Below are 27,748 nucleotides of genomic sequence, written 5' to 3' on the forward strand. Positions count from 1 at the left end.
TTTAAATTATATCATTTTTTGCATCTTTCAGGTTCAGTCAAAGGCAAAATACTGCTACAAAAATAGGAGTGGAGTGCATGCTCTTAAAAGGGGGCATAAAGCATGAGGCAACAGGCACAAGGCAATTAAAGGAGATAAATAGGTAATATATTAAAGCAAGGGTTCAGGCAATATGTCAGGACATACAAAAGTCAATAAGAGGCATGGTGAGATGGGGAAGCACTAGAGAAGGATCTGAAAAAAGGAGTGATGCAGGCAGGAGGGAGCATATCCATTGTGGGTTGGTTTTGAGGCTGTTGAAGGAATGAGTTTAGGTGCAAAATTCTACTGCAGTGGAAAATAAATGCTGCAAATATACTGAACAGGATCATCACATTCCGTGAAAGCATACTTAACAGGAAGAGAAGAGAAAGAAATGAAGAAAACAGTACAGAAAAAAGAACACAACTGGTATAAGAGTTTCAACAGTCATAGTCCATTTTTTATGGGGGTTGATGGAACTACTAATATTAAAGCTGGCTACACGATTCAAAAGGTTTTAGCGTCTGATTAGTTCAATTTCTGCCAAATATGTGTGTGACTGCAACTTGTATGATCAAAATCTGATCGCTCTGAGAAAGATAAAAAAATAATCAAGTTGATGGCCACACTGACATATGTGATCATTCAGATGACAACTCATGTAGCTCTACCCCTAAACTGGATCTCTCCAACTGGCTGAAACAGTTGTGTGATCTATTTGATAGGGGTAGATAGATGGTCAGATTTAGACGTGTTGCCAGCCAAAGATAGAGATGAAGAGGTTAAACGAGTGTGAGAGAAAGAGACATTATGAGAGACAGTGAGAAGGAGGAAAGAGAGAGAGAGAGAGAAGCCCTTTTCATGTAAACATTAGGGGTAGAGAGGTAGAGAAGGAGAGACAGATAGGAGAAATTTTGTGAGTGTGTGTCATAAAAGAACACTTTATTCATCTCATGTCATAAAATACGAGATGAGGAATGCGAGCGAAACATCAAGAAACAGCACGACAGCCACCACAAGAGGGTCAGCATCCTGCAGAAGAGGAAGATTAATATCAGAGTAAGATACATGGAGAGAAATGCTTTACACAGATGGAGAAAAAGCAAAAAGAGAACACAAGAACAAATCGCAGATCCACAAGGAAATCTCACCATTTGCATACGAGGTTTTTTGGGGGGATCGTGTGTCCCCCCTGTATCCGCTGGTTCTTCCATGCATTCTATGCTGGGTGAAGGGTTACTGAGTTCTTTTTCAGGCATGGATTCAACGTTTTCTTGTTCCACTGGCTTATCAACAACATGTGCAGGAGTTCCCACCTGAGAAGGAGTATCTTCTTCCTGGATGGGGGGGCATGGAGTCCCATCTCTTAGATGGCTGCACAACAGACCTGGGGGAGTGTCAGGGTGGCTGGGAGGCAGGCTTGGTTCTGGAGTCTGGTCAGACAAAGGTGTTCCATCATTACACATCTCAGTGGAACACTGTCTAAGCCATGGCATATCACCTTCAACACTGTGCTCTTCTTCCTCCTGCACACACTGTGAACCTGTAAAAATATAGGCAAGTTCCAAATAATAATCTCAATAACCAAATCAATTACCAGCCTCATCATGTCTCATCAATTCTACAGGACAGAACAAGGGCACAGGGAGCAGGTGTCCATGGTCCTCTATACATCCTTAGCACCAGTGATCACCACATTTATCTGTATCTGCATCCTTCTGCTGGAGCTCCAAGTGTCTTCCCAATGTGATTAGTGTCCAGCTTTCAAAATGTATCTACCATTGGTTACAATGCTATTGCTAATATGTATAATTAAAACCAAGTTAGTTATGTAGTTCGGTATCTTTAGTAACCTCAGCCTTCCTTTATGTTAGATCGTTTCAGAGAAATTTACCAGATCGCTCTCTCTATAGACCATTAGTTATAAACCTGGTCAAGAGAAATCAGTCCATTTCCAAACTTTAGTAACTAATGTCCCCAGGTATTGTTTGTGCACATGCAAAATGTATTTCACTAGATTATATGCTCACTTGGCGTCTCCCTCACTTCCTCCAGGTCATTCGATAGGATTCGAGCAGTACGAGATGCTTCCAATGCCTGTTGTGCTGCTACAGAAGCAGAATCCGCTTGAAGACGAGAATCAGCAGCACTGCCAAGTAAAAAGAGACACCTCAGTAGGGAAGATTAACGTCAACAAGGTAAATCCCCTCTGATAATATACTCAGTGAGGATATATACATATACAGTATAGCACGGTAATAGTTTCAGTTCTAGATTCACCATGAGATAATAATTCCAGAACATCTTTTCTCATACGTTGTTTCTTATACGTTGTGCTGTTCCTCTTATTCCTACTTGAAATTTATGAATAGGTTCACAACTGGGTGTTACTATTTGGGAGTAACCCTACACAGCATAATACTATACATTTAGTACTGGTAATGTCAGACTTTAACAAAGAGAATGGTAACACCCACTTGTCAATTTATTAATTAATTGCTAAGAAGGATAACAGAGGAACTGCAAAACACAGTTATAAGAAAAGATGCTCAAGAATTTATTGATTTATTTTAATAATGTAGATTGTGAGCCCCGTATAGGGATCACAATGTACATTTTTTTTTCCCTATCAGTATGTCTTTGTAGAATGGGAGGAAGTCCATGTAAACACGGGGAGAACATACAAACTCCTTGCAGATGTTGTTCCTGGCGAGATTCAAACCCAGGACTCCAGCGCTGCAGGGCTAACCAGTGAGCCACCGTGTTGCCCCCAGAATTATTATTCCACAAAGAATTATTATTCCATAAAGAATATTTTGGGGGGGCAAGAGGGGAAAGTAAAAGCAAGTTTTTACATAGTCAACCATACAATATAAATGACATGTAAACTTTATTCTGTGGGTGAGTATGATTACAGCGATACCCATGTTATAAAGTATTTTTTACATTTAAATTTTTTTCAATAAAAACACTTATTTAAAAAAATAAATATTGTTTTGCATTGCCATATTTTAATAGCCATAACTTTTTAATTTTTCTATTCATCGAGCTGTCTAAGGGCATATTTTTTGTGTGATGAGCTGTAGGTTTCATCTGTAATCTTTTAGGCTAAGGCCCCACGTTGCGGAATCACAGCTTTTTTGTTGTTTTTTGAGCCAAAGCCAAGATTGGTTACAAAAGGAATGGGAAATTTCTAGGAAGTTCTTATCTTTCTACTTTCTGGTCAATCCACTCCTGGTCAGGGCCACACCTGTAATGAGGCAAGGTGAGGCGGCTGCCTCAGGCGACACTACCGGAGGGGGCGGCAATCATGACAATTTGACTATTAAATTAATTTCTAAACTAGCCCAGGACAGGCTGCTCTGAAAACAAACTGAGCGGCCCTGTCCCGGGCTGGTTTAGACCTCTGCATCTCAGGGCAGGAGGTGGCATCAAGCTTCCTGCCCTGAGACGCAGACATCTTATTGCTGGGTGAAAGGAGGAGGCGGCAGCAGTAGCAGCAGCAGTAAGGTAGGTAAGTAAATACTTTTTTTTTTTTTTTAGGTAGCAGCCTATTTACCTACCTCCCCAGGCCTGCTCATGGCTGCCCCACCCCCACTTCCCCTTCTGCTATAGGATGCAGGGGGGGGGACGGGACCGTGAGCAGGTCAGGCCGCAAACCCACTACCGCTTATATTATACTCAGGGGTCTTTTCAGACCCCCCCCCCCCCCCCCGAGTATAATAATTGGAGCCCCTGGGGGAGGTGAGGGAACATAATAAACACTGTTATTCACCTTGCCTGGATCCTGTGTTAATCCTAGCAGGCTTCGGGCCTGTATGATAATGTCTCAGACCACGTGACATCTCGGACACTACCATAAAGGCCCGAAGCCTGTGCTAGGAGTAATATCGGATCCCAGAGAGGTGAGTATCAGTGTTTATTATATTCCCTCACCTCCCCTGGATCTCTGATTATTATACTCCAGGGTGGGGAATAATAGAGGCTGCGGGAGCTGCTGTGGGACATTATATATATATATATATATATATATATATATATATATATGGTCAGTTTCATGGAGAAGTGAGGAGTCAAAGATGTCTGTGTTGAAAATTTTACAGTCAAGTCACAGCTTGAAGAAGTGGTCATGGCATGTGAGAAGACGTCTCCTGTAAGTAACAAAATTCTTACGCACTGTATTCACATGTAATATTACCAATAGCACCTCCCCCCTCTCTGCTGCATGAGGTGGACAATCAAAAGATTCAGTCCGGGGGAAGGGGTGACTTTTGATCGTCTGCCTCAGGCAACAAAGAGGCTAGGTTCACCACTGCTCCTGGCTTTAGCTAAATAAAAATAAATCTGCAACAAAAAAGCTGCATGCTAACATGGGGTCTCAGCCTTAGGCCGGGGCCCCACGGAACGTAAACGCCGCGATTTGCTCGCAGCGGAGATGCTGCGGGAAAAATTGCAGCATTTTACAGTGCAAGCAAAGGGGATGGGATTCATGCGAATCCCATGCCAACTTTGCGGGAAGAAACGCAGTGCAGACACGCTGCGATTTGCAAAGCCGTTGCGGCTTTGCAAATTGCAGCATGTCAATTATATCTGCGGAAATGCCGGGGCTTTCCCATACATATAATGGGAAGAGAAAGTCCGCAGAGGAAAACTCCACGAACTATCTGTTGAAAGCGCTGCGGAAAGAACCGCAGTGCGTTCACGCCGCGGTTCTTTCCGCAGTGCTTTATCGCTATGATTACGTGTTGATTCTGACACGTAAACTCGTGTCAGAATAAGCTCTGCAAAACAGAATCCCATTGACTTCAATGGGTTCCGTTTAGCGCGCGTAACACATTGAAATGAATGGGTTAAAAAGCCTCCATTGATTTCAATGTGTTACGCGCGATAAACGGAACCCATTGAAGTCAATGGTATTCTGTTTCGCAGCGCTGATTCTGACATGAGTTTACGTGTCAGAATCAACGCTGCATTACATTGTGTGAATGCACTTTTGATCATTTTTATTCCATTTATTCAATTTTTCTTATAGTGTTCACTGTGTGGGTTAAATAATATGTTAGCTTTTCAGTGTGGGTTGTTTCGTATGTGGTAATATTAATTATGTGCTATTTTTTAATTCATTTATGTTTAATAAAGCTATGTGATTTTTACATTATTTTTTTCACTTTTAAAAAAATATTTTTAACATCTTACTTTATTATCTGACTGGGGCTATATGGTTTCTGTATTCAGCAGAGCCAGAGGCCAAAATAAGGCCTCAGACTTCCATTGCAACCCCCTGTCACCCTACAATCACAATGCGGGAGGGGGAACAAAGGGGTAATTAAACTACTACTGGGAATGGATTTATTCATCCATGAAAGTTGTGACAGGGACCTGACTATGTGTGTCAGTTGGGCTCCTGACGGTGACCACGCAGGTACACTGGCTGTGCCCTTCAGATCACCATGATGAATAAGTTCATCATGGCTTTTCAACTGCTCTTGCTCATATTGAATATACACTGAGTGTCCAAAAGTCATGGGAAAGGACCGGATGCACAATTAATAGCGGGTCACCCTTCCTCGAGCCTTGATAACTGCAGCAAGACAAGGACTTGGAAGAGTTCTGGAAGAATATTGATCTACATAGTCTGCACTGCAGCCCACAATTGGTCCTGTGTAGTTGGTGCTGGGTCCATGGAGCGGACACTGGTATACACAGCATCCCATAAATGTTCTATGGGGTTGAGGTTGGGCAAGCAGGCAGGCCAATCAAGGGTTGTGAGGTCACTGGTGTGTTCATTAAGCCAGTCTCGTGCCACCAACGAGCGATGACCTGTTGCGTTGTCCTGTTGGTACACAGCATCCCCATCATGGAACGCCAACACCAGAAAGGGGTGCAGATAGTCTGCCATAATTTGCACATATTCAGCACTCGTCATTGATTCCTGCACCTGGACAATGGGGCCCAATTGTGACCATGTGAACCCGGCCCAGACCATGAGGGAGCTGGACATGTCCCTGTTGGCATGCAGGATCCATGGCTGGGTGGGGCATACGCCACACTCTCACACACCCATCGGCTCTGTATAACTGGAATCGGGATTCATTAGACCATGCCACATGCAGCCACTGTTCCATGGTCCAATGCCGATGGTCGCGGACCCATGCCAGTCTTCAAGCTCTGTGTTGCGGCGTCAGCAAAGGGACATGGGTCAGACATCGACCGTTGAAGCCTATGCGGTGCAGTTTTCAGCGTACAGTCTTGGAAATGGGGTCCTGGTGCCCCACATTCAAATCGATGGCGATTTGACCCATAGTAGACCATCCAAAGCCCCATACGACTCTGCGGAGGTGATGTGATGTCCATTCATCGAACTCTCGAGGTCAACTGGTGCACCGGTTTACGCAGCGGCCAACGTTGTCTCTGCAATATCCACCCGAGACACTGTTGACTTCGGAAACCCAAACTCCCAGGTAATCTCCAAAATGCTATGCCCCATGCGTCTTGCACCGATTATCATCCCACGTTCAAAGTCACTTAACTCGTGATGTGCTGCCATGTTCACAAAACACCTGTCTGCATCAGACTGCTCAGATATCCTGGCGACACTAGTGCCATAGGCCGTATTGCGTCACTGTTTGAGCGTCATATCCGACACAACCGGCACTGGGACACGCCTTCTCGTGACTTTTGGCCACTGAGTGTATTTGATCCATAGTGTGTAGGAGTTAAAGGCTATGGACACAAATTGCACATTTTGGATTTAGCAGTGAAGTGGGTCCGCCTACTATACTTTATATTTTCTGAGAAGACTCTACAAATCTTTCCTGCAGATTCACGGGGCAAGTTTCTATTAACCCTTTCCTAACATCTGCCCTACAAAGAAAGTCAGGTCTTTAAATATGGCAGCCACTGACGCTTCAGCTAGGCAGTCTGTACTAGAAATCTAGGGAGTTTATAATACAATGCAATGCGTTAGCATCTCAATGTATAGTATTAGTGATTAGGGGTCTAAAAATAAAAGTTTAATAAATAAATAATTTTTTTTTTTACTCTTACCCTATAATAAATAAATATAAAACACACACATTAGGTATCCCTGCATCTGAAAAAGTCCAATTAACAAATTTATAAAAATAAATAAATCCATGAACACCAAAGTAGGAAAAAAAAAATTAAAATAGCCTAAGGCCGGGGCCCCACAGGACGTAAACGCCGCGATTTGCCCGCAGTGGAGACGCTGCGGGAAAAATCGCAGCGTTGTACAGTGCAAGCAAAGGGGATGGGATTCATGCGAATCCCATGCCCACTTTGCGGAAAAAACACAACGGCTTTGCAAATCGCAGCATGTCAATTATATCTACGGAAACGCCAGTGTCTTTCTCGTAGATATAATGTTAAGAGAAAGTCCGCAGAGGAAAACTCTGTGGACTTTCTCTTAAAAGCGGTGCGGAAAGAACCGCAATGCGATCACTGCCATATATACGAAATTTTAAAAATGTTACAGTTGTCAAAATATGGCGCCAAAAAAAATATTTTTCAAAGTTTGGGATTTTTATTAAATGTGTTACAATGTAACAAAAACGTAAGCTTTCTTGCTTTCTCATACATTGCAGGCTACTGTGTTCCATTCAGAGAGTAATCCATCAGAGATGCTGCCTGACAGCTTAGACTATAGCCATTATCTCTGTTCTCCTAACAGTTGAAAAATTAATTTCAATTGAATTCTCATGGAGAGCAGGTGATAAGACCTTCAGGCTAAACTGTCAGTCAGCTTCTCTGATGGATTTTACATAGAATAGGACATAACAGCCTGCGCAACCTGCAACATACAAACTCAACTAGGTTTTTAATAAAGGCCTATCGCAATTTTTTCTAGAGCAGAATGAGCGTGATGCGATAATAAAAAAAATGCATGGCACCTATAATTATATTTCATATACAAAATCATGAAATTATGCTTGTATTGTAAAGGGTTCAAAATTACTTCTTGATTACTTTCCTACTTCAATCTTCCTCTCTGCTAGCTGCCTTAGCTTTGTTTTAAGCTTTCTAGAATATCTTGGTTAATAGATGCTGCTCCACTTATTCTGATGCAGTCTGAATTTTTTTCTCTAACCCCCACCATTATTGAGCAATCAGTGCAGTTAGTTTTGGTGCCTGATATGCTATTTAGACTCTGTACTGTCAGGTGGGTGGTGTCAGGAGCTCAAAGGGTTTCAGCGCTTCATTCAGAGATGGACAGTGTCAGAGCTCATAATCAACATCCCTTCTCTGCTCCTGCATGATACCGCCCTCCTGACAATACAGAACCTGAATGGTATATAAGGCACCAAAACCAACAGCACTTATTTCTCAGGAAAGGTGGGGACTAGAGAAATAATTCTAATTCTGCCAGAATCAGTGGAGCAGCTTCCATTAAATGATGCAAAGAGATGAACTTGGCAGACGTGGTGAAAGGTCCTCTTTGATGATAATGATCAATGTTACATTATATATATATATATATATATATATATATATATATATAAATACTATATATAAATGTATAACTAATACAGAAGCAGTCTTGTACTTGACAAATTTGGCAAGTGCAGGACTGTGCTGTTAGAGATTTTTTTTGGTTACTGTAACTGAAGATATACTATCCATAAAATGCAAATACCAGAAATAAGCAAATAATACAATAATGCTTACAATGTAATTTATGCTTCCTTGTGATTTGGCTCCTGGCTAAATGTAAAATTAAGGGGAGAACAATATCCTCTCAGTCTCTTGGAGGCTTGCCATCAGCACTTGGACATGCAAGTTCTCCTTGTAAGATATATAAATCATTGAAGATATGGTGATGCAGAATGATAATTTTTCTTTAATAACACAACATAGAACATGCAAAAACATAGTCCAGTAAATATTGACAATGGGATATAGTGATAGAACATATTCACCACGCTTATTTGGTCATGCCTACTAGGTATCCTCTAAACCTCAAGTCTATAGCCCCCCTTACTATGCTATTAGGACGACTTCTTACATATAAATAATTAAGTAGAGTATAGATGCTACGGTCACGCTTTGAAGACTCATTTCGATGCTCTATCCATTAGAGGTGCACACTCATGGCTGATGTTCTGCATCAATGTTATGCCCGATACAGACAGCTACATTTATTATTATATGTTAGCAAATAGACATTTTATAGATGATACAAATATAATGCACAAAATGATGTGCTCCACTAAAGATTCATTTATAAGCGTCCTCTATGTTGAGATGTCAAGGAGGCGGTCCTATCACTGAACTGACAGCTTCCTCTCAATAACTGTGAATATAGAGACGCCCATCAATCACTGAGAGGACCGCCTCCTATACATGACAACATAGAAAGAGCAGTGATAAATAGATAAATGACAGGTTATACTGAATCTAGTCCCATAAAACTATATATCAGTCTGCACAGCTCCTTCTGCTCTGTAACATCATGGGACAGGTTCTCTTTAAATAATGGAAGACTAAATCACCTTGATAATCTCTGCTGTGGTGGAGAAGGCACCTGATTTATTTGGTATCTCTTTCGGCTGGGTCTGTACTGAAAGGTGTCTGCGTGTGTGTTTGTGTGTGTGTGTGTGTGTGTGTGTGTGTGTGTGTGTACAGATGGTAGCTCTGTAGTAGCAGTGGTGTGGATCCAACCAGTCACAGTTAGGGACTAGAGATGAGCGAACAGTGTTCTATCGAACACATGTTCGATCGGATATCAGGGTGTTCGCCATGTTCGAATCGAATCGAACACCACGTGGTAAAGTGCGCCAAAATTCGATTCCCCTCCCACCTTCCCTGGCGCCTTTTTTGCACCAATAACAGCGCAGGGGAGGTGGGACAGGAACTACGACACCGGGGGCATTGAAAAAAATTGGAAAAAGTCATTGGCTGCCGAAAACAGGTGACCTCCATTTTAGACGAATAGTGGATTTCAAATCCGGGTCATATGAGAATGTGAACTTTGTGACTATGAGACAGGGATAGCTGTACAGGCAGGGATAGCTAGGGATAACCTTTATTTAGGGGGGAATGTTATTAAAAATAACTTTTTGGGGCTCTATCGGGTGTGTAATTGTGATTTTTGTGAGATAAACTTTTTCCCATAGGGATGCATTGGCCAGCGCTGATTGGCCGAATTCCGTACTCTGGCCAATCAGTGCTGGCCAATGCATTCTATTAGCTTGATGAAGCAGAGTGTGCACAAGGGTTCAAGCGCACCCTCGGCTCTGATGTAGCAGAGCCGAGGCTGCACAAGGGTTCAAGCGCACCCTCGGCTCTGATGTAGGAGAGCCGAGGGTGCACTTGAACCCTTGTGCACCCTCAGCTCTGCTACATCAGAGCCGAGGGTGCGCTTGAACCCTTGTGCACACTCTGCTTCATCAAGCTAATAGAATGCATTGGCCAGCGCTGATTGGCCAATGCATTCTATTAGCCTGATGAAGTAGAGCTGAATGTGTGTGCTAAGCACACACATTCAGCTCTACTTCATCGGGCTAATAGAATGCATTGGCCAGCGCTGATTGGCCAGAGTACGGAACTCGACCAATCAGCGCTGGCTCTGCTGGAGGAGGCGGAGTCTAAGATCGCTCCACACCAGTCTCCATTCAGGTCCGACCTTAGACTCCGCCTCCTCCAGCAGAGCCAGCGCTGATTGGCCGAATTCCGTACTCTGGCCAATCAGCACTGGCTAATGCATTGTATTGGCGTGATGAAGCAGTGCTGAATGTGTGTGCTTAGCACACACATTCAGCTCTACTTCATCGGGCTAATAGAATGCATTGGCCAGCGCTGATTGGCCGAATTCCGTACTCTAGCCAATCAGCACTGGCTAATGCATTGTATTGGCGTGATGAAGCAGTGCTGAATGAGTGTGCTTAGCACACACATTCAGCTCTACTTCATCGGGCTAATAGAATGCATTGGCCAATCAGCGCTGGCCAATGCATTCTATTAGCGTGAACTGAGTTTGCACAGGGGTTCTAGTGCACCCTCGACTCTGCTACATCAGATTGCTACATCTGATGTAGCAGTGCCGAGTGTGCATCAGATGTGTAGTTGAGCAAAACTGACTCAGCACTGCTAAGTCTGCATTCGCATAGGAATGCATTGGCCAGCCTTCGGCCAATCAGCGCTGGCTCTGCCGGAGGAGGCGGAGTCTAAGGTCGGACCTGAATGGAGACTGGTGTGGAGCGATCTTAGACTCCGCCTCCTCCAGCAAAGCCAGCGCTGATTGGCCGAATTCCGTACTCTGGCCAATCAGCACTGGCTAATGCATTGTATTGGCGTGATGAAGCAGTGCTGAATGTGTGTGCTTAGCACACACATTCAGCTCTACTTCATCGGGCTAATAGAATGCATTGGCCAGCGCTGATTGGCCAGAGTACGGAATTCGGCCAATCAGCGCTGGCTCTGCTGGAGGAGGCGGAGTCTAAGATCGCTCCACACCAGTCTCCATTCAGGTCCGACCTTAGACTCCGCCTCCTCCAGCAGAGCCAGCGCTGATTGGCCGAATTCCGTACTCTGGCCAATCAGCACTGGCTAATGCATTGTATTGGCATGATGAAGCAGTGCTGAATGTGTGTGCTTAGCACACACATTCAGCTCTACTTCATCGGGCTAATAGAATGCATTGGCCAGCGCTGATTGGCCGAATTCCGTACTCTGGCCAATCAGCACTGGCTAATGCATTGTATTGGCGTGATGAAGCAGTGCTGAATGTGTGTGCTTAGCACACACATTCAGCTCTACTTCATCGGGCTAATAGAATGCATTGGCCAATCAGCGCTGGCCAATGCATTCTATTAGCGTGAACTGAGTTTGCACAGGGGTTCTAGTGCACCCTCGGCTCTGCTACATCAGATTGCTACATCTGATGTAGCAGTGCCGAGTGTGCATCAGATGTGTAGTTGAGCAAAACTGACTCAGCACTGCTAAGTCTGCATTCGCATAGGAATGCATTGGCCAGCCTTCGGCCAATCAGCGCTGGCTCTGCCGGAGGAGGCGGAGTCTAAGGTCGGACCTGAATGGAGACTGGTGTGGAGCGATCTTAGACTCCGCCTCCTCCAGCAGAGCCAGCGCTGATTGGTCGAGTTCCGTACTGTGGCCAATCAGCACTGGCCAATGCATTTCTATGGGGAAAAGTTAGCTTGCGAAAATCGCAAACTGACAGGGATTTCCATGAAATAAAGTGACTTTTATGCCCCCAGACATGCTTCCCCTGCTGTCCCAGTGTCATTCCAGGGTGTTGGTATCATTTCCTGGGGTGTCATAGTGGACTTGGTGACCCTCCAGACACGAATTTGGGTTTCCCCCTTAACGAGTTTATGTTCCCCATAGACTATAATGGGGTTCGAAACCCATTCGAACACTCGAACAGTGAGCGGCTGTTCGAATCGAATTTCGAACCTCGAACATTTTAGTGTTCGCTCATCTCTATTAGGGACACAAAGTCTGTAGCAAACAGGTTTATTTGGGGAAAAAAAACCCAGCAAAATAAATAAATAAACCTTCAGGCCCAAAATGAGCAAAATAAAATACAGCCTTAACTTCAGGCAAATGAATGTCAAACAAAAATCCTGCTTGTCTGAGCACTAACTAAACAATAAGATACTAACTGTACATTTGGCTTACTACCAACCACACGATTAAACAACCAGACTCTCAGTGTGTCATGACAGACCCAGGCACCTCCTCTCGCTCCCAGGATCTGTCCAGAAGTGTAGGCTCTGTAGCCTTATGGCCCAGTAACAAGGCCAGGACCCACACCTGGGCTGAGGCCTACTTAAGACATGCTCTGGACCACATATAGGTCAGAAACCTGGGGCTGACCATTGGTGAAATTGGCTTTCATCTGCCACAATCTCCTCGATGCAAGGCTTCTGATTTTCTAATTATATGGTTTTTATTGTTTTTGTTTTTATCTGCTGTGAGAGTTCTTCACAGGGTGATTCAGGAATGGCAAGTTGCAGCGAAAGTAAGAGTGGCATTTCAGGGGGCATGGGCTTTAAAAAAGAGCAAAGTTACTTATATCCAGACCCAAATATATTAGACCCCAGGTTGTTACTGGTTAATTAAAATAAAGAATTGCGCCATTTTTATTTAGGATATTTACTGCTCACTTTAAATATGTTTTGGCATTACTGAATATACATATATGTATATATATCTTCAAAAAACAGGCAGCACACCAAAGAGTATGTGGCAAAAAAGTGAAGGAGGTTTATTGTAACATGCTGCGGCGTTTCAACTCAAAAAGCCTGTTTCAAGCATTACAATAGTGATAGTGTGCACATATATAGTGTGAAAAATATTATCAACAATCAATCAAATAAAACTAGTAGTCCTCCGAACACCGATGAGTTGAAACCGGGACATGACACCGAATCTGTGAATGTCCCGCAGAATTTGGGACGGCTGGGAGGTATGGCTATACTGTATTATATATGGCGCATGCTCAGTATGCTTAACGACTCTTAGAACTATACAAGTGTATTGCGCCTGCACAGTACACAGGGAAGAGGATTCATTTTCTAATAAGGAGGCGTCACTGAGAGAAGAGGAGGCAGAATGCAGGCCATGACAATGCAATACTCGGAGCACAGGGGTAATTCCCCTCGGTGCTCGCTGAGCTGAATATGCACATTGGTAAAAAGCATTTTATGAAAAAACTGTGGACAGGAACAGAAGAAGGAAGGTAGGACTAGAGCAGCCTTTCTAAAGGTTATTCCAACATGTGCTTATTGAAAAATGCTCAGATCCAATGATAGATTCCTTTTAACCCTTAGGTGACACAGACATTTTTCATTTTTGTGTTTTCGGTTTTTGCTCCTTACCTTCCAAAAGCCATAACTTTCTAATTTTTCTGTCTACGTAGTCCAATGAGTGCTTGATTTTTATGTGATAAGTTGTACTTTAAAGTGCTACCATTTATTATTTTGTACAATGTACTGGGAAGCATGAAAAAAATTCACAATGAGGTGGAATTGAGAAAAAAATGCAGTGCTGACGTTTTCTTATGGGTTTTGTTTTTACGCCTTCTACGGTACGTTCACGGGGATACTAAATTTATATAGTTTTTTTTCATGTTTACTTTACAAAAATTCTAAATTTTGAAGAAAAAAAAAATTCTTTGACCCCTGTAACTTATTTTTTTTTTAATATTTCAGTGTATGGAGCTGTGTAAGGTGTCTTTTTTTGTGGGACAATATGTCGTTTTTATTGGTACCATGATCCATGTTTATTGGTACCATGGGGAATGTATATTGTTTATTGTTTTGTAAACAATGGGGAATGTATATTGTTTTGATCACTTTTTATTCCATTGTTTTAGGGAGGTAATTTGGCGAAAAAAACGCCAAATCAGCCATTTTGATTCTTTTTCCTGCTACTCCTTTTACTGTATGGGACAAATCCTACTAATCCTAATCCTACTATTATTATAAATGTGAAAGGGATGTTTGTTACTCAATCACGCAAAAACGGCTGAATGGATTTGAATGAAATTTGGCACATAGATAATTTGTAACCTCAATTAAAACATAGGCTACTTTTTATTCCGGTAAATGACATGGTTTCACAACTGTTATAAATTTATGTTCACATACTATATTGCACTGCTCCTGCAGTAGCTTATCTCAGGTTCCAGGTTTGCATATTATCTGATCTGCTCCACGCAGTGCAGACAAACTGACATGGGAAAACACCTTTAATCCAAATTGGCAGTTTGTCAATTTTAAACATGCCTGGAAAAAAAGAATCTAATTTGTTGCAAACAATGAGAGCTATGAAGGTAGCCAGAAGTCACAGACTTCTCTTAAAGCGGAGCTGAGGGGGATCATCGACGCCAACAACACATGAATTATATGACATCGCAGCGAGCTGCTGATATGCCAGAACAATTACAGGCATGGTGTGAAGAACAAATTCAATGCCAGGCCAACTTGAGAGCTACCGAAACGCTGGAGCAGGCGGATCATCAACATCAACAACACGCTCATTATATGGCATCCCAGCGAGCTGCTGGGATGCTGCAACAATCACGGGCACAGCGTGAGGAACGAGTTCAGCGGCAGGCCAGCTTGAGAGTTGCCGAAATGCCGGAGCATGCGGATCATCAACACCAACAACACACTCATTATATGGCTTACCAGTGAGCTTCTGAGATGCTGGAACAATCCCAGGCACAGCGCAAGGAACGCATTCAGCGAAAGGCCAGCTTGACAGCTGTCGAAACGCCAAAGCAGCTGGATCATCAACGCCAACAACACGCTCATTATATGGCATCCCAGAGAGCTGCTGAGATGCTGGAACAATCACAGGCACGGTGCGAGGAACAAGTTTAGGAGCAGGACAGCTTAAGAGCTGCCAAAACCCCGAAGCAGGCAAACCATCAACTGCAGCAATTTTCTGAATATAGGCGGATCATCCACTCCAACAACCCACAGAAGAAGTTGCGGACAGAGGCTACTGTTTTTATATTTTAATAGTTTGGGTTTTTCCAGACTTGGGGATGCCTAATGTGTTAATGTTTACTTCTATTTATATATAATTATACTATATGTGATCTAGGGAATGGGGGTGATTTAAATATTTAGTTTTTTTTAAAAAAAAAAAATAATTTTTTATATTTTTAAAAACTTTTTCCTTTTTTTCAACTCCCTCCCCCCCCAGGGTGGCTTGAACACATGATCTTTAGATCACTTATGCCAGTGACTGCGATACTACTGTATTGCAGTCTATAGCAGATTTCCTATGTATGCTGCACGCAGGCTTCAGTAGTTACAACACTATGGCAGTGCTGAAAGCCTTTACAGGGCTCCAAGCTGCCACAGTAATGGGACATCTTCCACGATCGCTCTGTGGGGGGCTGTCTCGTTACATACATTTAAAGAGAAAGCGAAAGTAGACACTCAGATGCCACGGTCACATTTGACCGTGATCAGAGTCATCTCTGATAGGGGCGATGCTGCCGATTCCGTTCTCTATGAAATGCGGCTAGCGCGGCTGCTCTGTTTCAGAGAGGTGGCCATATTTTTCAGCGCACCAGGACGTAACTGTGTATCATGGTGCACCTAAGGCTTAATGCATTTTACTTTCATTTCATTCCCGCACATGTGCGGTGGTGATCACTACTCCACCCCAGATTCCTGACTTATGTGTGACTTTAGTGCAGGTCTAGAATAGGCTTCAGCCTCAGGTGTGGGTTATAGGCTTGTTACTGGGCAAAAAAGGCTGCAGAGCCTGCACTTCAGGGCAGATCCTGGGAGCAAGAGGAGGTGCTTGGGTCTGTCCTGTTACACTCGTGAGTCTGGTGAGACTGTATTGCACTCTTTTTGTTGATTTGTGTGGCTGGTAGTAATACACCTGTATAGTTAGTTAATTATTGTTTAGTTAGTGCTCAGACGAGCAGGGTTTTGTTGCTCATTTTTTGCCTGACATTAAGCAGTTAAGGCTGTATTTTATTTTGCTAATTTTTGTGCTGGAAGTGAAGGTTTATTTATTTTCCTGTTTTTTTTTCTAAAAAAAAAAACCCTGTTTGCACCAGATCTTGTGTCCTTGTCTCTGAATGGTTGGGTACGCACCATTACTGCTACCTTCCTCCCAATATATATATAGCACCAGGACATATACAAACAGAGATCTAAACCGCTTTACCGCTATAGTTAAAATCAACTAATATGATCTATAAGCTACACATATAAATTAGAGGTTCTTACTTATATAATTTGATCAAATAGTAAGAAGTATGGCTCGCTCGATAGTTGGACTCCCTTTAATTGCACAGGTTTACTTAATTGGAATAGAATATATATATATATATATATATATATATATATATATATATATATATATATGCATATATATTATATAATAATATATATATTTCAGTCCCTCATCTGCTTTAAGCTATTTTAAGTGGAGTATGGTTCTGGATTCTATCCTATATTCACATTGTAGATCTATTCTGGGTCCAAGAGAGGCATGTTTGGCAGGTGGGCTTCTTACTATTTGATCAAGTGTGTATAATGAATAGTCCCTAATTATATGTGTAGCTTATAAATCATATCAGTTGATTTTAACAATGGTGGTAATGCCGTTTGGATCAAAGGGGTCCCTGGGATCCGAAGCATCAGACTTTTTAGCCTGATGGCTTGAATCCTGGAAGTTTCACTGCTGTATCGGCGTACTGTGCTGTGCATGCCGATATTGTTTAATTCTATGACAGCGCAGGGAGCTGAAAGCTCTCTGCTTTACCATAGAGGACCGCTGGTAGCGCACAGGATGTTACGGTGCAGGTGGCGTGATGACGTCATTGCATCGTGCCACCTGCACCACTACTATTTGGAGAGTCTTCGGCTGCTCCGCTCATCGTGGGAGCGCGATAAGGTTAGTACAAGAATTATTTTTTTCTGGTAAGGGGAAGGGATTACCTGCTAAGGGGGCAAACTATTATTCATAGGGTGGCTAATATTTTAATGGGGGAAATATTAAATATAAGGGGCTAGTGTAAGTATTACTTATAAGGTGTAACTGTTATAAATAAGGGAGCTACTATATATAACGGGAAACTCATATATAAGGGAGTTATTATAAGAAATGAGCTATTATTTATAAGGGGGGGCTTTTGTATAGAATTGTTCCCCCTTATATTAGTCCCCTTATATATTATAGTTCCTCTCTTATAATAGCACCCTTATAAATAGATAAATAATATCAGGAAAAATGGCCAAGATATAATGGATCATAAAATTAAAACTCAACTTTTATCGTGGTGATTAAAACATGGATATACTTTAGATCTAGTATATAAAGAAAAATCGGTGGCACTGCATATATCACCTTAATAGTTTTTCATTCGAAAAAGGTTGTAGCTTCTTAAACTTCTATGAAGGAAGTGTATGCGATTGTTCTGCCTTTCTGCTCACATCCAATAGCAGTATAGGTAAATTTGTAGAAAGAAGAAAAAATGGGGGCACTCACCCTTGGCACTTTTTTTCTTTAAAATCAAATCCTTTATTCGATTTTCATAAAAACAGCTTGGGAGAGAAGGAACACATAAAGGCGCAAAATAGAAAAAGGCGACAGCCGTTTCGCGCAGACAGCGATTTTTCAAGCCATACTGTTTTTATGAAAATCGAATAAAGGATATACTTTAGATCTATGTTGCTAATATCTATTGTACACAGTATTTAATATTCCCCCTCTCCCAGTACCCAAATGACAGAATGGGCATCTAAAGTTTTGCCCAGGTGTACTGTGGAAGTGTGAAAACTTCTGCAGCTTGATATATATTCAGGGTATGTTTAGATGCAGCGCAAGTGGATATAACATGATTTTGGTACAAAATTAATGTAGTGCGAATAAGGAGTGGAGTTCTGATAAGGTAGTCCAACTAAACTCTCTTGTCTCCAAAGACACTACCTCTACTGCAGAAGAGAGAAATATGGATAAGTAAGATAAGGTGATCAAAGAATTACTCCAATATCACGTAAATAAGATAAACCAACTTCTCTTCAGATTATCTCCCACCTCCAACGTGTTTCCCCCATGGATAAACATAACACCAGGTTGATCAGGGGAGTCTCCGCAAACTAGCAGAGAGTAGGACCTACAAAAAATAATAAAGATGGTGGGGTAAAAAACACATTTCCCGATGCCCTGATGGTAGGCACTGGTACTTCAAATGTTAAGTCTTAATGGTAAGTCTTAAAAGGAGAGAACTATTAGGGTTAGTTCACACGGGGGTCGGTATAGCAGGTTTTGGCACCAAGAGTGACGCAGGGAGCCGTGTCACTCTCGGGTCAAAACCAACCTGCCACAACTGAACTCAAATGAATGGGCCGACTCCGGAGGTTGCTGCCGCTAGGAATTATTATATTCTATATAGTGGGGTATCATAGAAGGAAATTATTACATAAAAGGCAGGCTATTACAGTATTTATAAGGGAAGGATTATTTATAATAGGCCTATAATAAGGGGGAACTATTATTTATAAGAAGGAACTATTATTTATAAGAGGTCTATTATTTATAAGTGGGTATTATTTATAAGAGGGCTAATATTGATAATGTGAACTATTATTTAAGAGAGAGGGCTATTACTGATAAGGGGGGACTATTACTGATATGGGGCACTGTTTATAAGCAGGAACTATTATTAGGTGCTATAATAACTGATGAGGGGGTGCGAAAATCTGCAGAAAGGGGCTTATTAAAGGGACATCCACTGGAAATATGACGTCATTGTTGCTATATTGCCATTTAGGGCCCCTCTTTTAATTTAGCAATTTAGTTTGTCTAAAACTGGCCCTGAGAAAGGCTACTACACTCTTCAAGGATGTCTTTGTTATTCTGCATTGCACCTTCATTTTCATAAAAAATAAGTGTTTTATTCTTATGCAAATTTGCTACACAGCACTTTAGGGCCCTCTCTCCTCTTTCTGATTCTCAACTTTCTGTTCTATCTAATTGACCCTTTGCTTGTCACCCCCCCCCATTGCAGGGGTTGTCCACTTTCAGACCAATATTGGGCCACCTGACCCATCTATCAAAGTTAATGGAACCACAATTACCCAGGCCCAATGCCTTGGGGTAACCCTGGACTCTGACCTATCCTTCAAGCCACATATTCAAGCCCTCAACACATCCTGCCTCCTCCAGCTCAAGAACATCCACCGAATTCGCCCCTTCCTCACCCAGGAAACTACCAAGATGCTCGTCCAGGCCCTCATAATCTCCCGCCTAGACTACTGCAACACTCTTCTCCATGGATTCCCTGCTAACACCCTCGCCCCCCTCCAGTCCACCTTAAACTGCACTGCTCGCTTAATCCACCTCACCCCCCGATCTTCATCGGCTGCTCCCCTCTGCCAGTCCCTCCACTGGTTACCCATAGCCCAGCGAATTGAGTTCAAGCTACTAACGCTAACATACAAAGCCATCCACAACCTGTCCCCTCCATATATCTCTGACCTCATCTCCCGCTACCTGCCCACACGTAACCTCAGATCCTCCAACGACCTCCTACTCCGCTCTGCCCTCATCCGCTCCTCACACAACCGTCTCCAAGACTTCTCCTGTGCATCCCCCATACTCTGGAACTCCTTACCACAACACATAAGACTGACCCCCACAATCACAGGATTCAAGAAGGCCCTGAAGACTCACCTATTCAGGAAGGCCTACAACCTCCAATAACACTATCACCACACCACCAACTGAACTGTCTCCCCCTCTCCTTCTGTCTCTATCCCTCTTCTCTCATAGATTGTAAGCCCTCGCGGGCAGGGCCTTCTACCCCACTGTGCCAGTCAGTCATTGTTAGTATTATATCTACCTGTATATTCTGTGTATTGTATGTAACCCCCAAATGTAAAGCACCATGGAATTAATGGTGCTATATAAATAAATAATAATAATAATAATAATATTGAGAGACCAATATTATTGTTTGTGGAACAAAAAGTTGCTCAATTTTCCAATGAATTTTCTGTATCAATTCCTCACAGTTTTCTAGATTTCTCCTTTCTGTTATTCATTCTGCTTACTCACAGTAGATAAAAATCAGTCCATGGCCATGTGATGGTCAAAACAGGTGCAAGCAGCTTCTGTAGACGTGAATGACTTTACAATATATTATAAGACAGTAGTGCAGTATATTGTACTGATGATCAGATCTAAAATAAAACTAAAAAAACATAATAATAAAAAAGTTTTTTTAAAAATATCAAATTTCAAATTAACCCTTTTCCCTAATGCAGAAAGGAAAAAAACAAAGTCAAATTTAAACATATGCTTCCCTGGATCTAAATATGTCAGTACTTTAAACATAGAAAAATATTTCTCCAATACAACCCAGATCACTGTTTTTTGGCGTTTGCCTGAATCTAAAAAAAAAAAAAAATTATAAAAATCTATCAAAATATATGATAATTCACAAAATGATATAAATAAAAAGTAGAACTTGCCTCACAAAAAAAAGGACTCAAGCCTAGTTCACATTAGCATATATGTTCCGTCCGGTCATGAAGACTCCTGGACAGAATACAATCGCAATTACAAGTGCTATGCTGTCAAAGCGCATGGACCCCATAGACTATAATGGGGTCCGTACGCTTTGACAGCACAGCGCTTGCAATTGCGATTGTATTCCGTCCAGGGGTCTCCATGCGGACTCTCCCCGGACGGAATACATACGATAGTGTGAACCAACCCTTACACAACTCCAGGAAAATATATAGCCTGTCCTATCACTATAGCCTGTCCTATCTCTGACCTATCTATTGCTGTAATGTCTGCATGACCCCGCTCCCCCCTCCTCAATCCTAGTTTAATTGCTCCACCATTCCCAGTAGTTTTCTTGCTGCCAACACAACAGATACCCTTCCATTAGGTGCAAACTATCTGTGGAAAATGGCGTATACCCCAATGAAAAGATAGACCAGTGATCTCGAGACTTAAACCGTTCTTTCCTGCACCAAGACTTCAGCCATGCATTTAAATCCGTAGGCTCCCACTGCCTTTCCTGTATTGAGCATGGCATAAGAAGTATTACAGATAATACAACCTTGGAGGTTGTTCCCTGCAGCTTAGAGCCTAGTTCTTTAAAACTATTCTTAAGGATCCTCCCCCTACCACATGTTCTGGCATTGGTACCCACATGTACCCCGACAGCTGGTTCTTCCCCAGACACTCTCAGTAATTTGTTCACCTATTCCACCACATGATGAACTCTGGCACCAGGGAGACAGCAAACCATTTGGTTGAGATGGTCTTGGCCGCAAATTATTCTATCTGTATTCCTGATTATAGAATCTCCTATAACCAATAGCTGCTTACCTGTACTACCGTCTCCCAACCAAAAGGTGGACTGTCCTCCTGGCTGTTGGGAAGACTGTCCACTTATTGATCACATCTAACACAAGCTTCTAATCCCTAGGTGCAAACAGTCCACCAAATCACACTCAACACAACCAACTCCACTTGTTAACTCTTTAGTGAACCTATGCTAGGCTCACACTAGCGTTTGCATCTTCATCGTTCAGGTCCCCATATGGATGGGAAACCAGTCTACTAAAAAAGCAGTTACCCACGGTCCCATTAACTATAATGTTTCCGAGAGTTTAACGTGGACTCTGCGGCAGAGTCTTCTATGGAGACTCCGAAGCAGATGTGAACCTTGCCTTACAGGCAGGTAATGTTATGAAGTACAATTTGTCTTGCAGCTCTGTAAATGGTAAAATAAAACGTCATGACGGTAGGAAGTGAAAAACGAAAATGAAAAAACAAGAAATGGTTGTAATGGGAAGGGGTTGAAAATTCCCCTCATGATAAATCTCTAACTATAGTGAAGGAAAAAAATAGCTCAATCATGAAAAGGATTCAATCTATTGAAAAATTCCACATTATTGTTGTATCTTGCTTAGGTCAATACATAATTTTTTATATTTCTAGTTTGGAGGAGAGAAAGTTTCACCAGCAACATAGATGGGGATTCTTTACAGTAAGAGCAGCGAGGCTATGGCGCTCACTGTCCTAGGAAGTGGTGATGGTGGCTTCATTGAGCAAGTTGAAAGAGGGCCTGGATGATTTTCTAGAACAGTAAAATATTACGGGTTATGGGTTCTAGATTTTAAGGACACGTTGATCCAGGGTTTTATACTGATTGCCAGAATGGAGTCGGAGAGGAATATTTTTTCACCTGAATGTGGCAATAGGCATAAGCCTCATGTTTTTTTTTTTGCCTTCCTCTGGTTCACTGTATGGGACTATAGGGTTATAGGTTGGACTCGATGGACTCGTGTGTCTTCATCCAACCTCATCTACTATGTAACTACTTACCATGTTGCTTATTTTTAAGTAGAAATCCATCCTAATAAGAAGACTTCATAAAATGTTTTACTTAGAAGGTCCGTGCGTTTCAGGGAAAACATAGTTTTAAAAAGAGATGGAAATGTGGAGAAGTATCGAAATGGTGGCTCATGTTTGGCTTCTCTCAGGCTGGTTTGGTTTGAGTGTGAGGTTTCTCCCTATACACAAATAGAGAGAAACCAGTCAATCAAGCAAGGAGAGAAGCCAGAAGGGAGCCGGCAAGAAACAATTCTCCTCATTCCCAGTTCTTTTAAAAACTATGGGGAGAATTTATTAAGACTAGTGATTTTATGCCAGTCTTAATTCATTCCCCACCAGGTGCATGACATACAGCATACAGAGGCACTGTCTCCCTATTTACATCTTGGGAAACAGATTTGCATAATCTTCCCATGATCCCCCACAGTGGAGCAAAAATGGCCTTGTAAGACTCCACACACCTGACAAGGTGGTCTCTCCTCAAGGAGTGACAATATCCCCATAATCTGGTCTAGAAGTCTCTCACCTCTGCTAAGTCAGTTCTCCCTAGGCTGTGCTGATGAGATCTAATCAGATCGAAACGGCGCTGTCCACCGCTGGGATACTGACTTGGCAAAATCCCACATCATTGCAGCAAAGGCTTGTGGGAAAGTCGGGCATGATGTTCAAGGGAGCTTCCCCTAGAGGGCAGCATACAGAGGCACTGTCTCCCTATTTACATCTTGGGAAACAGATTTGCATATTCTTCCCATGCTAGAAATACTAATAGGCTCTGGCCTCTCAGTAATTCTAGCACGTGTAAGAGGACTTGGTCGCAGTTCTATCCTAGTCAGGGGCTGGCATAGATTTTCTGGCATGAGATATAGTAAATCTGTTGGACCAGGGCAAATCCACCCCAGCCCACATAAATTGCGCCCAGAAGGTGGTGAGTGGGGCCCAGAGGCATCAAAAATGTGCGAAATTGAGGAGCATTTTGCCCACTTTCCAGGCACACCTGCATTAATAAACAGGGGCCTATGTATACTGTCAGTGGATAACAGTAAAGTACGGTAAATATCCTTGTAATAAAAGAAGCTGTCAGTATTCCAGGTTGCCTTAGGTTTTACATTCTGCAGTATATAGTATAAAGTAGTATTTTAAATACATCATGGTTTTCTCTGCGGGGACACCGTTTCTTTTTGCACGGACACAAACTCCAGCATGTCCAACTTTGTGTCTGTGCAAAATAAAAAACTGTTACCAGGCGGAGAGGCTGCATACGGACATCAGCGGTTAGCTTTAAATGAATGGGTTTTAAAGCCTACTGCTGACAAGCTGTCCCCTGTCCAGTCTCCCCGGGGTTTAGGACGGAAACCCCTGGGCGGACAGTGGCAGTAGTGTGAATGCCCCCTTACACCCTTACAAAGTGCAGCTCTGATAACTGTACTGAAACTGTGCTCAATCCTGCACCAGTGTCTCCATTGCAAGACCGGGTCAGATTTTTATGTCCTAGAAGTAAACAATGAAGGCTTCCATACTGCAATACCAGCAAAAAGGAACGGACCATGAGGAACTGATAAAATATAACAAACTTTTATAGCCTTTCAATATACAAAGAATGGCCTAATCATAAATGCCCGTTTAACTCATAAAGACTGCTTGTTCTATTTTTTGGCATTATGTCGTCTAGTATTTTGATCTGCAGTAACATTTGCATGAGGTTGCTGCAAAACCATGGCAGTACAAATGGGCACTTGTCAGGTGTCTGGCTGTGAGAGACATCTGGTCACCTATTTGAGAAGAGAGAAGCCATTTCTAAAGCTGGTAATATACATGCTATAGTTGCTGCTTAAACACTCATTCAGCCAACAGCTATCTCCCTTGGCTTATTTCATAGCACAGAAATAGAATCTGATATGTTTAAGACCAATACGCCGGATCTTTATTTAACCTCACAAATGCATGTGCATCTTTTTCCATAATGCACCAAAACTAATGGAGTTGTCCACAGGTTAATAAAAAAAATAGCCCTACAGGAAGCAATGCAATAAAATAAAAGCAAAACAGCCATTACTCTCGTGGCCAAACACTTCTGCTTCATTGACAACACTCTGGTGGTCCACACTGGTCTTTGTTTGGCCTGCATTGATGATGTCACACACATCCACCCATTGCTGGAGCCAATCACAGGCCTACTACAAAGTCTTGTGCTGTATATGCAGGCATCTCCCTTATGACCAATGATTGGCTGTACCAGTCACTTGGATATACAAGACATGATCTCTGCAACAAAGTAAGCAAAGACACATGGAGCAAAAGGGAAATTGAACAGGTGAGTAATGGTTATTTTTATTATATTGCTTGATGTTTAGACAATATAATACACAACACACCAAAATCTGCAAGAAAATATAGTCATCTGAACATACCCAAAAGGAGTTAAACTAGCTGTAGCCCTGCAAAAATAACATTATATTAGGCAATTTCTACATTTATACAACACCAAAATTCCTATTTTTTATGTAGATTGTGAGCCCCATAGAGGGATCACAATGTACATTTATTTTCCTATCAGTATGTCTTTGTAGAATGAGAGGAAATCCACACAAACACAGGGAGAACATACAAACTCCTTGCAGATGTTGTTCCCGGCGGGATTCAAACCCAGAACTCCAGCGCTGCAAAGCTGCAGTGCTAATCACTGAGTCACCGTGTTGCCCCCCGAAATTCCTATTTTTGGTTGTTTGTTTTTTTAAACTTAGCTTTACTTTTTTAAAAACGTGATGTTCATGTGTAGAATACATTATCAAATTTGTCTTGGTAAAATGTTGAAAGACTGGAAAAAAATGAATTACTGTACTCTATGTAATGTCTTGTAGTTACACTTACCTGGCTATAGCCATCTCTTGCTTCTGTCTTGCTGTAACCTCTGCTCTTCTAGCAGCCTCTACAGCTCTTTCCACCTTCTCCCTCCCTTTTCCTCTTCGTAGTGGAAACAGGCTTTTGACTTTTCCACTGGCCAGCATATTCATTTTGTACTTTCCTTCTTCACGTGATCCATCAGGATAAGTGGTTCTACCATAGCCATGCCGTCGATTTCGCAACCATTCTCCTTCGTAGCATAAGCCGTTGGACCTTCGGCTTACTCCATATCCACTGCGGCGGTCACCCTTCCACTCACCAGCATAAGTTTCTGTTTCCCATGCAGCAATTGGCAACTCAGATTCTGTTTCTGCTACACTAGCACTTGATCCATCCTGACTAGCACTAGACCCCAAAGATCCTCCAGCACCCCGTGTCTCACTTCTTAAAGAACTACGTTGACTGTCTCGACCACCTGAAGGTGCTTTGGTGTCTGATCCACGATGAAGTCGGAAACCACTGAGTATGAGTGATCGTGTGAAAAAAAAGCCTCTTTTTTTGGGTTTACCACTCCCTCCAGGTCCCGGGCCATCTGATCCAACCCCTCGAACTTTCAGAACAAAACCCCCACGTGATCCAGAGGCTGGACTTCCTGGCAGAAGTCCTGGATTGGTATGAGAATGGGGACCAGGGGACTGAGGCAAAGAATTGAGAGTCGGTGTTCGAGGAGAACGTAGGAGTGCAGCTTGGTGATATGGGACGCTCTGACGAACCCCATATCCATGACGTTTGCCAGCCTGCCACTGTCCTTGATATGTACCTGTAGAGTAGGGAAGGAATTAAAGGTAGACAAAATTAAAAAGGGAAAATATAAGTAAAAACTTATGATAACCTACCATTACTTTTATACAGATTGTTGCTGTTCTAAAAAAAACCAAACTTTATGTAATCATTATGGCAGATTCAATTGACAAATGGATACACTTGGTCTTATTTTGTTTTATATATCTTGTAAGCAGAAGACATTACATACCACAGAGTAGAAAACAGTATTTCAGATTAAAAATAGTAATCATATGACAGGTGTATATAACCATTGAAGAAAACCACACACGTGTAGATGATAAGAAAAAGAACCTGCATAACTATTAATCAGACTTAGTAAAGTAGCATCTGATTCCAGCCACAGGTCCACACTTTATAAAATTTATCAGGACACTCTATGTTTATAGACCAAATAAATATTGTATGTATTAACTTCCAGAAGGATATAGTAAAGATATAGTGTGTTATGGACCATCCAGCATGTACTTTGTATACGTGCTAACATAAAAATCTCATACAAACATAGTTGAGCGCTGCCTTACCCCCATCTGAATATGTCTCTACACCATATCCATCCTGCTGTCCATCTGTCCATAGACCTTCATATCTTGCTCCAGAGAGGCTCTCTCTCACTCCAAGTCTTCCTTTAAATCCATGTGTCCACTCTCCTCGATATAGCCATCGACCTTTGTGCTCTTCACCTAGTCCATTCCTTTTGCCTTGGTCCCAGGATCCACGGTATGTGTTACCACTGGGCCATGTGTAAACTCCCAGAGATTCAAATCCATTACTCCAAAGGCCACTGTATTCTCCTTGTCTTGTAGGCCCCTTGCATAGCCCATATCCATGTGCCCGACCCTCATGCCAGTCTCCCACATAACATCCACCATCTGAAAACCCAAATGTTCCCCCGTTGAACATGCAAGAGCCGTTCTCACATCGATCTCGTCCGACCCCCAGTTTGCCTCCTAATTACCTGCTCCACAATCCATGCATTATTAGTTGCTCTGTATCCACTGGCATTCACGTTGCTAAATACACAGCCGGCTTCATGTATATACTCGGTCCAGTCTCTATTTCTATGAAAGCAAGTTTTTGTTGTTTTGGATCTTTTATTACCTGTCTCTAACCTGTCTGTCCATTATGCAGGTAGAGGTGCTGTGCTTTGCCCAGTCTCTAATGGCTT

General features: G+C 42.3%; 1 protein-coding gene across 1 annotated transcript; it reads right to left on the reverse strand.

Moving 5' to 3' along the window:
• Nucleotides 1–27,632, reverse strand: JPH4 (junctophilin 4). The gene is made up of 5 exons (XM_075276936.1): nucleotides 27,105–27,632; nucleotides 25,765–26,557; nucleotides 2,052–2,170; nucleotides 1,173–1,564; nucleotides 1–1,053 (listed from the first exon to the last, which is right to left on the reverse strand). Exons 1-5 carry the CDS (start codon nucleotides 27,481–27,483, stop codon nucleotides 973–975), a joined length of 1,764 nt encoding a protein of 587 aa, XP_075133037.1. The 5' UTR covers nucleotides 27,484–27,632; the 3' UTR covers nucleotides 1–972.
• Between the last annotated feature and the right edge of the window lie 116 nt (nucleotides 27,633–27,748).

This window comes from Leptodactylus fuscus, chromosome 1, assembly GCF_031893055.1.
Source record: "Leptodactylus fuscus isolate aLepFus1 chromosome 1, aLepFus1.hap2, whole genome shotgun sequence".
Taxonomy (NCBI): Eukaryota; Metazoa; Chordata; class Amphibia; order Anura; family Leptodactylidae; genus Leptodactylus; species Leptodactylus fuscus.